At 39.8% G+C, this 17,269-nt stretch overlaps 2 protein-coding genes across 3 annotated transcripts in view; one reads left to right on the forward strand and one right to left on the reverse strand.

Annotated features, from left to right (window-relative positions):
* The window catches only part of TOGARAM1 (TOG array regulator of axonemal microtubules 1), a 148,548-nt gene extending 140,940 nt beyond the window's left edge, over window positions 1-7,608 (reverse strand). For both annotated transcript variants that reach the window (XM_054725477.1, XM_054725471.1), the window contains exon 1: window positions 5,444-7,608. In XM_054725477.1, the coding sequence (XP_054581452.1) occupies window positions 5,444-7,486 (2,043 nt within the window). In that variant the 5' untranslated portion in view covers window positions 7,487-7,608. The remainder of the gene's footprint in view (window positions 1-5,443) is intronic.
* Window positions 7,609-7,810: 202 nt separating this feature from the next.
* KLHL28 (kelch like family member 28) overlaps window positions 7,811-17,269 on the forward strand; it is a 36,444-nt gene continuing 26,985 nt past the window's right edge. The window contains exon 1 of the mRNA XM_054725481.1: window positions 7,811-8,123. The gene's annotated coding sequence lies outside the window, so the exon portion shown is untranslated. The remainder of the gene's footprint in view (window positions 8,124-17,269) is intronic.

Below are 17,269 nucleotides of genomic sequence, written 5' to 3' on the forward strand. Positions count from 1 at the left end.
TCAGCAATTACTTCTCAGTACATGACTTCAAGTTTTACATCTCCAATTCTTTCCTTCTTTCTTGAATAGTATAGTCTTTAAACTCAACTGGAATATTCTATCTTCTTTCACCTAAAATTCAATTCCCCCAAATTAATTTCCTCTTTTTGGACCTTTCTATGGTATTCACAGATCTATTATGCATTTTGTCACCTCATTCAAATTTTAGAGTTTCCCCTCTTTCTCTTCAACTCTTAGTCATGGAATCCTTCGAAATACCTTTTACATCAATGATTTTCTTTCCAGTCGAATCCTCACACCTAAAGTAGTCCAATAAGTGTAAGTCTAACTGATCTTCTAAGTGCCCTTAGTCTCTAAGTGTCTAGCTTCCCTGAAAAAAAAGGAACACCCCCCCCCACACACACAAAACTTACACATTGCTCCTGTTGTGATTAATTTTCCTAAAACATTCCTAAAAAAAATGAAAAAACAAAAAAAAAAAAAAAAACAAAAATCTAAACCCTAGTCTTAAATCACTGTCAAAATTAGAGGCTAAATTCTAGTTTCCAATCTAGTTCCTACCTCTCTCTTGTAACCTTACTTCCTACACTATGAAAATCATCCTTCCAACAAACTAGTCTATTTATCTTCAAAATGAGTTATAGAAATGAGTTATAGAAATTTGTAACTGAAACATTCTTGAGTTTGATGAGTTATAGAAATGAGTTACAGAAATTTGTAACTGAAACATTCTTGAGTTTTTTTGGAAACTTTGCTATTTGACGTCACTAACCAATGATGCTACACATGGACAAGACAGAAATACTGGCAAGGAGGGGGTGTCCCTTAAAGTAGGTTTTCCAAATGTATATGTTAAAAAGTTGACAAATTAGTTAATTTACCTGTTTTTACTTATGTAGACACATTTGTATAATTGAAGTTAAGTATTTATGAAAAGCTTAATTCCACAGAAAAGTTTTCTATATGTATTACAGTAATTTTAGATTTATACTGAACAGATCTAGTAAATGTGTGCATCGACAGTCACCTCCAATAAACAAATGCACACAGCTGGGTCATGGCTTAGCACATGTCAGAATACCTGCGGCTGGCTCGGGTTAAAACTGCTGCACAGCCCTGGCTGGTTTGGCTCAGTGGATAGAGCGTCGACCTGCAGATTGAAGGGTTCCAGGTTCAATTCTGGTCAGCACATGCCTGGGTTGCTGGCTCAATCCCCAGTAGGGAGCGTGCAGGAAGCAGGCAATCAATGGTTCTCTCTCATTGTTGATGTTTCTCTCTCTCTTTCCCTCTCCCCTCCTCTCTGAAATCAATAAAAATACATTTAAAAACAAACAAACTGCTGCACAGCCCTGCCAGTGTGGTTCAGTGGTTGAGTGTCAACTTATGAACCAGGAGGTCAAGGTTCAATTCCAGTTAGGGCACATGCCCAGGTTGGTTGCAGGCTTGATCCTAGCAGGGGGCATGCAGAAGGCAGCCGATAAAGGATTCTCTCTCATCACTGATGTTTCTCTCTCTCGCTCCCTCTCCCTTCCTCTCTGATATTAATAAAAATATATTAAAAAAACAAAAACAAAAAACCCACAAAACTGCTGCACAAAGTCGCACCATACATCAACAGAACCAATTACCACCCGAGATATAGTGTGATAACATGCTAATTATCCCCTGAACATTGTTTAGGAGCGGTGCCTCTTGGGTTTAAATATGTAGACTATAGTTGTAGATATGTAATATTTATTTATTTATTTTTTAAAAAAATATATTTTATTGATTTTTCACAGAGAGAAATCTTTTCACAGGGAGAGGGATAGGGAAAGGGAGAGGGATAGAGAGCTAGAAACATTGATGAGAGAGATACATCGACCAGCTGCCTCCTGCACACACCCCACCAGGGATGTGCCCGCAACCAATGTACATGCCCTTGACTGGAATCGAACCTGGGACCCCCCAGTCCGCAGACCGACGCTCCATCCACTGAGCCAAACCGGTTTCGGCTTATATGTAATATTTATTTATGTGGGTAAAATTACTACAGTGTTTTTTCCAACATATAAACTATTTGTTAAAATAACAGTGAATTAATAACAAAAGAAATAACCTGTTAATTTAATTATAACTAAATCTTGGTTAAAAGCATTTAAAATTAACAGGGTATTAACTTTTCACATATAACATACAGACCAGAAATTTTGTCCATTAAATCCGAAGTTTGTTAAATCGAGGTCTGCAAAATCGAGTACTTACTGTAACAGGTTAACAGTAGACTGTAAATATTAAGGCAGAGCTGGGTAAGAACCAGTACAAATCAGACCAGGGGCCATGACTTTCTGGAAAAAGCAAACTATGGAGTAAAAAGATCAGTGGTTGCTAGGAGTTAGAGAGGGAATGAGGGAGGAGTAAATAGGTAGAGTACAGAGGATTTTTATGGCAATGAAACTATTCTGTATACTACAATGGTAGATAATGGACATGGATATATGTGTCCAAATCCACAGAATATACAACATCATGAGTAAATCCTAAAGTAAAGCTATGGACTTTGGGTAATAATGATGTGTCAGTGTAGGTTCAGCAATTGTAACAAACATACCGCTGTAGAGTTTGATGTAGTAGTGTGGAAAGTTGTGCATGTGTGGGGCAGGAGTATATGGGAAGTCTCTGTACTTTCTGTTCAATTTTACTGTGAACCTAAAACTGCTCTAAAAATTGTTTACTATAAAAAACTGCACATATAAAAATATTTAAAATTTAACCCCTGTCCTCTATTAAGATAATTTCCAATGTAGTTCTTTTATAGATCATTTCTGAGTAAGTAAGTATAACTTCTTAGTTAAGTTTTAACGTCACCAAAATCTTTCAAAAGCAACAAATGTCTACACTGGAATTCCAGAAAGGCACTTATTTTCAGATTCTTGGTGCTTTGGCCAGGACCCTAATCTTAATACATTAACATTTCAGACTTGAAGCATAACAAGCAGTGTTACCGTCAATGCTTCCAGAAAATCATCCACTGCCAGGTAATGTTTACAACACATGAGTATAACCGTATAACTACATTATGCAAATCTAAAAATCATTTTTAAAAACTATGAACTTTGGAACTGGAAGGAATGAAAGAGAACACTTAGTTCATCTTAATCCCTCTGAGGTCAAACACAAAAAGTATGAATTCCTTATTTGCAAAAATGATTTCCATACTCTGCCCCTGCCTACATTCTATTATCTTCCGCTACTCCCACCGAAATGCCTTATTCAGCTATGCAGAAACTCACCATTTATTAATTTGCTAAGTCTTTTCATAACTCAGTATCTCTGAACATACATTCTTTTGTTCTGAAATTCACCAGGACCCATGCACACTTGGCGAACTCCTATTCATCTTCTATTACACTACGTATTTGAGTCATAATCACCCAGAAAACAATTTAAGAAAAGTTTGAACATAGAATTTTAACTGTGGGATATTTCTAAGCAGAAAAAATACTGCAAAGAAATCTTGAACTTTATTTAATAGGTAGGTAGTTGTTGTGTTACTGGCAAAGTAATTATTTTTTGTGTATTGTAGGATACAGCATATGAATAAATATGACAAGTGTTGGGAACCAGAATTTTATTGTGAGAGATACAAATATGGACTAAAATTAGATGAGGAAGTATCCTATAGTGCTGAATTTGAAGGTATCAGCATGAATTCATTAAAAAAAAAAAGGTACTCTTTGGTTCTGGCAGGTGAAAAGGCCAATATGCAATAGTAGGCAATAGTAATGAGTACATCTATACCCAAACTTTTGCTTTTAAATTCCATTCTTCACTAAAAAAGCAATTCTAGAACCCTTGAAGAAAAAAAAAAAGGTTGATTCCATGTCTGGAGCAACAAAAGTGTGAGGAAAGCCTGGGCATCATGTTATGTTTAAGTTAAGGAAGTGTTCACAGACTAAAAGAGCCATGTCAAAGATATAGAAGCCAAATCTTTGAGACAATTTTAGCATCAAAAGGAATACTGATGTAATTATTTACATATAGATTTAAAAAGAATGCCAGGTAACAAATATAGGAGAAATATTAGAATTTTTAAAAGAGTTACCCCTTTTTTGTAGCCCCTAATATACTAAGTGATACAGGTAAGGATCATTAAGAAATGCTAAGAAAAGTGGGTGAAAGGTTGTTGAGGTATTATTAATAGGATCACAAAAATATCCTACAGATCATGTGCTAATTATACAGAGGAAAATAAACCTCTACAATGGTGTGATCTGGCTATCACCACCTTAAGCAAATGATAAAATTTAGCATCACCAATAGTGGGCCAACCTAGTATTATATGCCTTGTGGTGTGATGTAATGTTAAGTTCACAACATCTCTCCTATGGAGTATTTCCGCTGTTTATGTTTAATGTGCTCATAAGGAAACAATAAGATAAATTAAGAATAAGTAAACAATCAGATAAATTAAGAATGTGGGAAATTCTACAAAACACTACCCCAAACTCTTCAAATAAACTCAATGCCATGAATAAAGAAACAAACAGGTGGGCATATTCTAGATAAGAGATATATATTAACCACATTACCTTGATTGGATCCTGGATGACAAAAGTAAAACAAATACTATGAAACGCACTTTGGGGACAACTAGAGAAATTTAAATACAGGCTATATGTTAGATATTACTGAATTACTATTGCTATTCTGAGGAGTGATAATGGTATGATGGTTACAAAGGAGAATGTCATTCTCAGGAGATATATGTAGAAATATTTATGAGTGAAATGTTAAGATATCTGCACTTTCAATTGGTTTGGCAAATAGAGACTACATATGGCAAGAGGATAACAAATGGTGTATATATAGATGAAGTATATGAATATCCATTGTACTATTAAGCTATCTGTAGATTTGAAATTTTCAAAATAAAAACTTTGGGAGGGACGTGGGGGAGAATTTCAGTTCAGATGTCACCTCTTCTCTAAAGGCGTTTTTGACTTCTCTAGTGGAATTATTTTTCCTGTTTTCAGTATTCCCACAAGACTATTTCTATTTTAGCACTTAACAAATTTGTAACTGCCTGTTTACAGGTCTGACTTTGTGGAATTGGTCTCATTTTCATTCCCAGAACTTAGCTCTTTAACTGGTAATTACTAGATAATTAGTGCTTGTTGTTTGAATGAGATCATTGATAAGCCAAAGTGACAGGTTAAAACTGAAATCCAGCTATTGTCTATATCACATTGTGCCTAGAATTTAATCTAATCCATCAAACAAAAAGCCTATTAAACACTCCTATGTGACCTATACCATTATAATAGATACCCACATCAGCATTCAAATTAACTTAAAAAATAAAGCATAACAACTCTAAAGCAGCATAACCCTTAAATTATTACAGGCATACTTTCATTTTAAATTATTTTAGTATCAATACAAGGAAATTAGGGATGCATACCTGTTCTGTATCCTTCAGATTGGAGGTCTGGTTTTCTCCCATGACTCCAGGCTGCTCATTTTCCCATGGTAATTTATTTTTTCCTTTTCCTGCACTTAATACCCTCCGGGTACAGATAGTTGGACTGTAAGATCCATAAATTTGCATGCTATCCCGTGTGTGGTCACCACAGTGGCAGTATGCACTCTGAGTTCTGTTACCAGTCAAAAGCCAATCTGTATCTGCTCCATGTGCCAAATGGCTTGACCTACCCTGGGCAGATGATGGCATGAGTATGGCGTACTCCACAAATCCCTGTTCCGTTAACCTGGGGAGGGTTTTTCTAGCCAATCTGGCCTGCACAGCATTCATCACCCCATCTCCATTATCTTGTAGTTCAACAGTATCCACAGCTTTGAAAAGGATGCTGGTTTTACCTGAGCCCATTGACGATGCCAACACAGCAAAGGCTTCCAGAGCTGCTTGTCGAACTCTGCGTTTGCTATCTACAAGAGCTGGGGCAAGATCAAATGACAATTTGGGTAAGTCAAAATCCTCACTGGGATAAGTCAAGAGGGAGCAAATGCAAATGTTCACTACCTCCTCTCGAACTCTGGAATGCTTATGTTTGAGATGTTCCAGGAGTAAACAAAGCACCTGTTGAGGACCTACTTCCTTCATGAGCTTGAGGAAGATTTTCATGTATTCTTGTTTGATCACCAACTTGTTGTCTGCCAGCACTTTGACAGAAGCTGCTATAACTGGTCCCAAGAAGTGTTGTACCTGCTCTCCAAGGCGAATAACCAGTAAATGCAGAACCTGAAGTGTGCCATGGACCACTCTGAAGTTGGAATCGTCTAACAAATTATACAGCAAGCTAATAAAACTGACAAGACTTGAATGAGAGTTAGAACTAGGATTAAATCGTCCCATCACCTGTTTTAGTTCCTCAACAGCCTGAGTCCGGTTCTTATAGTCTTCCTGATCTAACAATCTTGAATGCAGCTCCTGAGGAATAATCCCAAATTTAAGATTGCTGTTGGAAACGGTCACTGCACAGGGAAGGGGGTCTTCGGGAAATCCAGAAGCTTCAAGTTCCAAATAATAAGGAATCTGACTGCCAAACTGGGACTCCAGGCGGCGATTGTAGTGTCTCCTCAGGGCAGATGGCAGGCGAGAGATATAGGATTGAAACTTCTCTTGGCCAAGTCGCTCCCCAATTTGCTGAAGTGCAGAGAAAGCTGTCTCAGATTCTTCTTCGATCTCCTGATCGCCAAGCTTTCGGGCTAAGGATATTATCACTTCGGTAAGATCTAGGCCGAGCAACAAATCCTCAGGAGTAAGCAAGATAGGGAACAGCAGCGCTGTTGAAGCTCTGAGCCGAGCATCGGTACTTTCCAGTCCTTGCTGTATAAGCGTTCTCAGCACCTGTCCAGAACTACGTTTCAGACAAATGTGTAGGATCTGCAGCGCATCTTTCCGCAGGGCTGGATTCTCTTCTCGTAGAGAGACAACTAGCTGAGGCAGAAGTGCTAAGCTAAAGGCCTCTTCCAGCTGGCCTGCCTCCCCCTGACCTCGAAGAACGTCCAAGAGGAGTTGTAAGCAGAGTCGCTTCTCGTCTCTACCTCCTTCCACCAGCACCCGGCCCAGGGCTCGGTACAATGCTTCCTTCCGTCTGGGGAAGCCCAGTCGACCGCCACGCCGCGGCAGAACAGCCTGCAAAGCCTGAAAGGCCTCCGAAGGGTCTGGCGCGGTCCGCAGGAGCTGAAGGAGCCGAGTCTCCTCTTCATCTCCTCCTGACAAACCGCCTCCGGACCCCGACCAACTACTGGAGATAGCCGCCGCGGGCATCAGGAAGGTCGAGGCCAGAGGCGAAGGTGCGGAGGGGCAGGAACCGTGATCTCCCGCAGCTCCACGGCAGCAGTTTTTCTCGCCTCTCATGGTGCCCGCACCTCGACTTTCATCAGTCTCTGGGGCGGAAGGACGGCTGTGGCTCTCGGGGCGATAGGAACATTTGGCTGGAAGAGGAAGCAGCAGGAGCAGCGCGGAGGGCGCAGCCGCCATGGTGGGTCGTTAGGTGGCAGAGGCTGGAGGAAACCATCGTCTCCGAAGGGTTCGATGGAGCCCAGCCTTCTTGTTCCTCTCCAAGCCCCAAGCTGCAGAGGAGAAAACACAGCTTCAGTCAGCTTCCTGGCCACCCCCAACTCCGGAAGCCCTCGGCAAAATGGCCCCCGTCAAAGCCCCAGACCCCACAGCTACCACCGGGCGTAACCAGGGGCGCCACGTGACCAAACCCACCGCTTCCATGGTGATGTGTCCAGCGCGGACCTTTTGACCCGGAAATCAACCTGCGGTGGTGAATGCTGGGTCATGTAGTCCACGTCAGGTGTTGCTGGGTCATGTAGTCCACGTCATGTAGTCCAAGACTAGGCCGAGGTCTCCGGGAAAAGGAAGTGAGAACAATGCGAACACAGCGAACTTAGAGAATGTCTCTCGAGCGGAGTAGGCGAAGAAGGTGTGTTGGGGGAGCCGCGGGGGAGGAGGCATTAGGCGGAAGTGACGGTCTCCAGGTTCAGGGCGGAAGTTCCCTGCCCCACCCGTAAGAATCGAGGTTTGACTGAGGCAAGCGAGGATCCTGCCCGGACTCCCGTTGTCCCCGGCTCCTCCTCCCGTCGTTGCCTGCGTGATTCCTGGGACTCAGGTATTTTCCTTTTGCTGTCCACCTGCGGCGCAGGCAGTGGCAGAGTTGTGCCGGTGCCGCTGGTGCCGGAGAGAGGTAAAGAGATGAACGGGAGGAGACGAGGAGAGAGGAGACATCTTCTTGTGCAGGACTCGTTAGCCTCGTGAACGCGCTGCTCTCTACAACCCCGAGGCAGTGCGAGCCTTTCCCCCTGCCGTCCGCTAAGAGACCAAAGATCCGGATCAGGACCAGGCTCAGAGCTTCCCTTCTTTTTTCAAATCCGGGTTTTAGGCCCTTCCACCCCCCGCCCTCTCCCCGACCCCCCTTTTCCTACTTTGCTTATCCTCCCTCCGGCCGTGGAGGGTTCAAGGTTTTTTGTCATTTTCCCTTACCACCATCACTTTTAAGTTCTCTTTGAAAACATACTTACATTTATTATTAATAGCAATAAATCTATTTTTCCCCTAAAGCTAACCGCCTCTCCCGTGTTCTCGAAGTCTCCCCATGCAGTTCCTCTGTGGGACTTACCCCTCCACCCCGCCCGCCCCCTCCGCCGCCCCAGACTCTCCGGGATGCTCAGGCGTCTCTGCAGCCTTTCAGTCTCCTGGAGGCGGAGATTGCAGAGAAAATTTCAGTTGAGGTAGATTTCTTGGCATCATGGTCCTAAGAGAAATCTGCCCTGTAGATTTAAGGCTGATACTAGACGTTTCTTTGTTTTAAGTGGATTTGGTGAACATTTTAACCGCTTGAAACGTAAGCGGACACAATTGAAGAGATGGAGTGTTTGTTGTAAGGCTGACTTCTTTGAAGTGTGGAAGAGAATTTGTTGTTGTTGAGGGAATAGCACAATTTCTTTTGAATGATCCAGTGAGCAGCGTTTGAGTTTCCATTTGAAGTCTCCAATTTATGCATTTCAGGTGCAAGTGTACCTACCCTGCTCTGTGCCACAGGGGATGTTTCTTAAGTCCATTTTTAAGCCTTAGAATAATTGAGTCACATGTGCCAAACCACTTCATAAATAATGTTGATGAATAATTTAAGTTTAAGAATAATTTCTCTTGTTGTCTGAAAGCACAATTTGAATATCATAGGTTTCTTTTTTTCTTTTGGGGCTAGAATAAATGTAAATGAATCTTGTGTAAACCATGCATCCTTGTTTTGCTTTTAAGTTCTGGATTGTTCCTTTAAAATTACTCATTTTGATGGGTAAGTGAATCTGCCTAAATTTGGTTTCGCTGTTTCAGTAGACTAAAGAAAAACCATTCTCTCTCTCTCTCTCTCTCTCTCTCTCTCTCTCTCTCTCTCTCTCTCTCTTCTTGTAGGAGCAGAGGAAGGGCAGGGAGAGAAAACCAAGAGATGATTGTAACAGTTGTCAATGAGACATTATGTCTGGTTCTCTTATTTCCAATGTATACTTTTACTCAAGTTTTCTCAGACTTCAGGAACCCAATTCAAACTAATCTAAATAAGGGAATGATTACACATTAGAATGTACACATTAGAATGCCAGTTTATGTTGGAATAGAAGATTACCCTTTCCAGTGATTAGAATTTTCAGGTTGAAAATCCAGTGAACTCTTACATGTATCTGAGAACTTGGGAATAGTAAGTAGAGGTTGTGTGTAATCATAGAATTAAAGAAAAGGAACTTGGAAAGTCTTGAATGGTATTCATCATCAAAGTTATGGTAGAAGCTTAAGAATTATCCCTTATCTCTATAGAGCAGGGTGGGGAAGGTCAAGCTGGAGGGCCCTATAAGGTTCTAGAAATCATTTGGCCTGGCCCTGTCAAGGCATTAGGGGTAAGATAATTAAATGTTTGACCGAATACAGAAGGCTAATTTTTAAGTTGATAATTTTGTATGGCCCTTGATGTCATAAGTATCCAAATGCCCCTTGGCAGAAAAAAGTTTCCCCACCCCTGCTATAGAGAATTCTTCACAAGGGGCTTGGATACCCAATCCAACCAGTTATGTCCTTTTCCTTGGAACAAAGCGAGATGAAGTTTGATTTTGATTACTTTTCTCAGGGCCTTGTGGATAGATCACTGTGTTATAGATTGCAATTTATTTTATATCTGATGAAGATTTGAAAGATGCATTAGTCTCCATGGTAGATATTTAGGAAATGGGATCTTAACAGCATCACATTATCTTACTAATTATCTTTTAGGGTTATTCTGTGGAAGATAAATCTCATCCATTTAATGTGTATTGTTTATTTCTATTACAAAGATTTTTTTAATCTTACTTTTGAATTCTACGAATCCAGGAAATTCTAGAAATTGTGTATGGACTAGAAAAGCCTTTTATATTGAACCATAAATAGAGGTAGGATAAGAAAATTAATCAAATTCTAGAAGAGTGGAATTCTCTGTTAGGTGTATTAATAGTACACCTCTGAAAGTTGAAAGCGGATAATTAAAGATACATTGAAAATAGCAAATTCAAGTAAAACAACTTAAAAATATCAATAATTTCAAAAAAGCTTAGTTGAAATAATGGATTACAAGAGTGTTTGTGATATATACCTTAATTTTTTGAACTGAATTTATTAAGCAAGTTAAATACAATTGCCCTAAAAACATCCTTTATTCCTTCACCAGTGATAAGATATTAATTGGTTGCATCAACCACTATAGTTTTTTCTGTGTTCTTACTCAAATTTTACAGACATCCAGGAATATTGAAAATCAGTGTGAGTTCTATAAACTATTATGACTTTTAAGGTTAATTTTTGTAGGTTAAGAAGTTATTGTGAAGAAATACTATGCAAATGAAAGGTGTTATTAATGTTAACAGGTAGTTATAATAACACTACCATATATTGAGTGTTTGCTATGTGCCATACACTGTGTTATGTACTTAATGAATTTTAATTCATTTAATCCCGGCAACAAATTTTTGAGGTTACATTTTCTACATTTGTAATTTAGCAATTTTTATGGATGTTTCCATTGGAAAGTAATTGGACAGAGAAAGAAAGTAACATTTAAATTAGTCATTTAGCTACTTGCTTGGAGCTTTGGGAAAGTTTTGGTGGGGGAGAGTGTTAAACTATAGGATAAAATTAGATTCTTCCATTATTAATCATTCATATCTTTTATTATATATTTGATTATATATATTTTAATTTCTTTTGTTCCTGTTCTGAATCTTTTTAGTTTCTTTTTTTTAATAATAAATCTTTATTGTTCAGATTATTACAGGTGTTCCTCTTTTTTTTTTCCCCCCACGCATAGCTCCCCTCCACCTGATTCCCCACCCCACCCTATACCCTTACCCCCCGCCACTGTCTTCATCCATAGGTGTAAGATTTTTGTCCAATCTCTTCCTGCACCCCTCAGACTCCCTTCCCCCTGAGAATTGTCTGTCCCCTCCCTTTCTATGTCCCTGATTCTATTATATTCAGCAGTCCATTCTGTTCTTCAGATTTTTTATTCACTTGATTTTTAGATTCACTTGTTGGTAGGTATGCATTTGATGTCTTTTTGTTGTTCATAATTTTTACCTTTACCTTTTTTTTTTCTTCTTCCTCTTCTTAAAGAATACCCTTCAACATTTCATGTAATCCTGGTTTGGTGGTGATGAACTCCTTTAGCTTTTTCTTGTCTGTGAAGCTCTTAGTCTGACCTTCAATTCTGAATGATAGCTTTGCTGGGTAGAGTAATCTTGGTTGTAGGTTCTTGCTGTTCATCACTTTGAATGTTTCTTGCCACTCCCGTCTGGCCTACATAGTTTCTGTTGAGAAATCAGCTGACAGTTGTATGGGTACTACCTTGTAGGTAACTGTTTTTCTCTTGCTGCTTTCAAGATTCTCTTTGTCTTTTGCCCTTGGCATTTTAATTATGATGTGTCTTGGTGTGGTCCTCTTTGGATTCCTCTTGTTTGGGGTTCTGTGCGCTTCCTGAACTTGTAAGTCTATTTCTTTCACCAGATAGGGGAAGTTTTCTGTCATTATTTCTTCCAATAGGTCTTCAATATCCTGCTCTCTCTCTTCTTCTGGCACCCCAAAAATTCGGATGTTGGTACGATTAAAGCCATCCCAGAGGCTCCTTACGCTATCCTCACACTTTTGGATTCTTCTTTCTTTCTGCCTTTCTGGTTGGGTGTTTTTTGCTTCCTCATATTTCAGATCTTTGGTTTGACTCTTGGGGTATGGTGATCTACAGGTGAGTTTCTGTATATTCTTTATTTCAGACAGTGTATGCTTAATTTATGACTGGTTCTTTTCCATTTTTTTGGTATTCTCATTAAGGTCCTTGAAGGTCTCTTCAAGTTTCTCAGCGGTTTTTAGAAGATTCTTGAGTAATCTTATAAATGTGGTTCTGAACACTGTGTCATCCAGTAGTTTACTTTCCTCCATCTCTCCTATTCGTGACATGCTTCGGTGTCTCCACATTTTGGTTGCCTCCCTGTGTTGATGGAGTGGCTTTGTGTGGTAGGTGACCTATAGGGGCCAGTAGCTCAGCTTCCCCAATCACCCTAGGTGGTCGCTCTTGGTACACCCCTTTGTGGGCTGAGTGCAAAGTCTTGATGTAGTTAAGCCTTGATTGCTGTTGGTGTCGCTGGGAGGGATTGACTTCCAGGCCAATTGGCTGTGAGGACCCGCTGTGTCTATAATGGAAGCACTGCTGCGCTGGAGACACGCTTATGGTACAGGGCTGGTTTCAGTGGGGCTTTGGTGCTCACTGAGTCCGCCTCCCGAATGTGTCACTTATGGATGTGAGGAGTTGAAATCTGGTGTCTCACACTGACCACTAGGTACACTGGCTTCTGGAACACCAAGGGGGTGCAGTTCAGCTGCTGTCTGAGGCCACCCTGCAGGAGCTACAGCGAGAACTGCCATCCTCTCCTCCCTGCTTGGAGCTTGGAGGCTTTGGAGCTGTCTGTATTGGGTTGCAAGTGTACTAGTTTAAACTGCAATAGAGAAGGCCATTCATATGCAAAAGCCGCTGCTAGGAGCTTGGGTGTGTTTGTAGATTGTGCGGGGCGGAGTGTCAGGGCGTCACTAGGCTAGGGCGTGGCAAACAGCGATGACTGGCAGTGAGCTGCCTCCAACCGCGTCCCTGCGTCTAGTGGCGCCGCCAACAATTCTACCTCCATGCAGCTCTGCTAGCAAGCCACCCTCACTCTCCGATCCGATGGCAGACAGCCCAGTCTCTCCCCAGAAACTGGATTTCAGAGAGACTGGGGGCTTGTCTCTCTTCGGATTGAAGAAAGCAACGCCCGCCTCCAGCTGGGCTCCTCCGCCAGCCCATTTCGCGTGCGCGCTCCCCTGTACCTCAGTTTTTCAGCGTTTGTGCCCTGATTGCGCCCGTCTCTTTCGGTCTAGTTGTAGAGGTTCCGCTCAGCCAGCTTTCCCGTGGTTCTGGGTGATAGACCTTCTGTCTTTTAGTTGTAGTTTTGGAAATTGTTGTGGAAGGCAGCAGCCCAGATGTTTATCTATGCCGCCATCTTGGATCTCTCGACTCTTTTTAGTTTCTTGAGACAAAATTTTAGGAAGGTTTAAGATATTATGAGCTTATTTTTACACGTGTGGGATTAAACAGGTGCTCTTGATTTAAATCAGTGGTAATGTTTTAAATTACTTAGGTTTATGTTCCAAAGCCATTGTCCATTTCTGACTGAGTCAAAACTATGATTTTACACAGAAATCCAATTTTTGTTGCATTTTAAGCAATAATTTGAATAAGTTAACAGGATTTCATATCCATTGCAACCGTTTTTCAGTGGATGGGTTAATTATGTAACTTTTAGTTTTCAGTAATGCCTTTCTTCTGTTTTTCCTGATTCTGTGATGTAATGATTCATATGATATAACATACTCTAATTTTACTATTGTTTCTCCAGAGATAATGAAAGTCAATCTCAGAGAAAAGGCAAATATGTCAATTTGTGCCATAGGTTCACTCATAAAATTCTATGCCATCATTAGTTGAATTCTTCTGTGAGGAGTTGAACTGTGGGAAAGAAATTTAAGAAAAGAGCTGATATGATAAAATATTCTCTTAAATTCACAAATTACACTTTTACAGAAAGGTACATGTGTGTTGGGATTTTTTTCAACAGTCTTCGTTTCCCTTCATCATTTATTTGCTTTTGTTGTAGCAGATAATTGCCTCCCAACTGATTTCAGCACCACTGTTTTGTAGCTTAGATGTCAATTAAGCAGTTACTAAACACACAGCTTGACCTTTATTAACTTTGTTTCAGAACCTAAAATTGTGAAGCTGCTGTAGACTCTGGAAAGTTTAATTTTATCTAACATTGTATTTATGTTGTGCATATTTATTACATATAAAATATATAATAAGAGAGATGAATGTGTTTAGAAGTGAAGTACAATACTCTTATCTTTTTAAACACTTTTCAAATGGGTGCTATTTATTCAATCTTGACTGATGCAGTTACTTGGATTTAGAGTATCCTAAATATTTGGTTATGGTATCAAAATTAAAAACAAAATAAGTATGGCAAAGATGTGGGGGAAGAAGAATCAATCCTTCTATGATATAAATAAAAGGAAATGAATGTTCCATGATCCCTCTTTATTTCCTTTTGAATCCTTTATGTATTTTTGTATCTGATCTGCATAGTGTTTGTTTATATTATTTATATATATGTGTGTATATGTGTATGTTGTGTGTGTGTGTGTGTGTGTGTGATCTATATTTTTTTGGTTTCTACTTTGCACTTTTTTATTTTCTTGTTTGAATTAAAACTTTAATATTAAGAAATTATGAGCTCATAAGTGAGGCAGAATAATATACTATTTTATTTTAGAACCCTGGAGACAGTGTGCCAAGGTTTAACTGTTCCCTTGGACTTAATTTCTTCGTGCTTCAATTTCCTCATCTGTAAAATGGGAATAATAATAACAGTGCCTATCTCATGGTGTTACTCTGAGGATGAAAGGTGTTAATACATGCAAAAAACTTACTATATTATTACAATAGATGCTCTTCGTTGAATAATTTAGTCTTGTCAGGAGTGGCAACAATTATAAATAGACTCAGTAAATATTTTAAGCAGGTCAACACTGTATTACATATGTCTCCTTTTTCCCCCATTGACCTCTCCCCACCCCCTCACACCCCCCAGCACATGCCCTCACCCTCTACTGTCTGTGTCCATTGGTTATGCTCATATGCATGCATACAAGTCCTTTGGTTGATCTATTACCCCACCTTCACCCTCCCCTGCCTTCCCTCTTAGGTTGGATGGTCTGTTCAATGCTTCTATGACTCTGGGTCTATTTTTGTTCATCAGTTTATGTTGATTATTAGATTTCACATATGAGTGAGATCATGTGATACTTCGTTTTCTCTCACTTGCTTATTTTGCTTAGCATAATGCTCTCCAGGTCTATCCATGCTGTTGCAAATGGTAAGAATTCCTTCTTTTTCACAGCAGCGTAGTATTCCATTGTGTAGATGTACCACAGTTTTGTTGTTTTTTTTAAGAGTATTGAGAGGTTTATTCAGAATAGCATAAACCTGTAAGGATATTTATCCATTCCGTAAAAAGTTCATCCTCCATACAAGTGATTATGGGAATCTCCTTATATGTACTTTATTATAAAGTATGCATACATGCATATAAGGTCTTTGTCTAATCTCTTTTCGCACCCCTCCACACCCCCTTCCCTCTGAGAATCGTCAGTCTGCTCCATTTCCATGCCCCTGATTCTATCCCATTCACCAGTTTATTCTGTTCATCAGATTTTTTATTCATTTGATTTTTAGATTCACTTGTTGATAGATATGTATTTGTTGTCAGTTTGTTGTTCATATTTTTACAGCAGTTCATATATAAGAAGCCTATTTAGTTGTAAAAGAAAAGTATAACTCACCAGCTAAGTTAAAATAAGACCCATAATGTTTTAAAAACTGTGTCCTTTTCATGAACTCTTCAAATGTCACTTTTCCTTAGAATGAAGGTTTGCAGATACAAGTTGTTTCCTCACTAAGTGGTCTTCCACTGTGCTAGGCACAAAGTAGGTATGGGAGCCCCTCTCACGTCCCGCGTGTTTCAGGGTTCCCGTTCAGGTCCGGTTTCTGGAGAAGGCCGCAATCAAAATGAAAAGAGACTGGAAAAGAGTTAATTTGGGTAAATGGGGGGCCGGGAGTCCACTTCTAGGGGGAGGACTACTCCTGCTCTGGCCTTACTATCCCTTTTATTGAGGTTCTGAGATACACCCATATCCTTTAGGCAGGAAATTCCAATAATAGACAATCAGCAAAAGTTTACGTATGGTTAACAGGTGAAAGTTGCTTTAACTACCAATGTCTCAACTAAACAATGAGTGAATAGCTCTGACCATTCAGAGCGATTAAGGTTGACCAGCCTTCTGGATTCCCTTTTCACATTTAACTACCAATGTCTCAATGTTCAGTTTCCGGCAAGTAGGAACTCAAAAGAGACTGTGAAATAAGCAAATTGTTGACTAATTATGAGACAGGAGTAAGAAGGCATAGTATTTAGAAAATACCCACTATTTTCTCTATGAGACAGTTTGTAACATATCTGGACAACCACCCTGTTGTATTTGCATGTACTTTAAATGTGTTAGTATATAAACTAAGGCCCTGGTTAAAGATACAAGATTGTTAAACACAAACTTCACATTATGTAAGATGGCACTATATAACATATATACTCTGCTTTAAATTCAGGTAAGACAGAACCACATAATATTCCAGAGAGGTGATTTGACAAGCATCTTGGCATAAATTGTGTTAGGCCTTTCAATGTCCTTATCATATGCAGAGAAACAACTCTGTTTATTCTTCATGCTCAAGGGAATCAATGACAATGATCAACAGGTGATCTTTGGCTATGCCATTTCTCAAATTTACTTATAAAAAGTAAATCCATGTGGATCACTTAGAAAAAGTCCCAGATGTCTGATAGTTAATATTTTTAATTAATCTTGATTGTTGAGATTATTACAGATGTCTCTCTTTTTTCCTTCCATAGCTCCCCTCCATCCGGTTCCCACCTCACCCCAGGCCCTCGCCACCCTATTGTCTGTGTCCATAGGTGATGCATACATGCATATAAGATCTTTGTCTAATCTCTTCCTGCACCCCCCAACACACACCCTTCCCTCTGAGACTCATCAGTCTGTTCCATTTCCATGCCCCTGATTCTATTCCATTCACCA

Source organism: Eptesicus fuscus, chromosome 2 (genome assembly GCF_027574615.1).
Source record: "Eptesicus fuscus isolate TK198812 chromosome 2, DD_ASM_mEF_20220401, whole genome shotgun sequence".
NCBI lineage: Eukaryota > Metazoa > Chordata > Mammalia > Chiroptera > Vespertilionidae > Eptesicus > Eptesicus fuscus.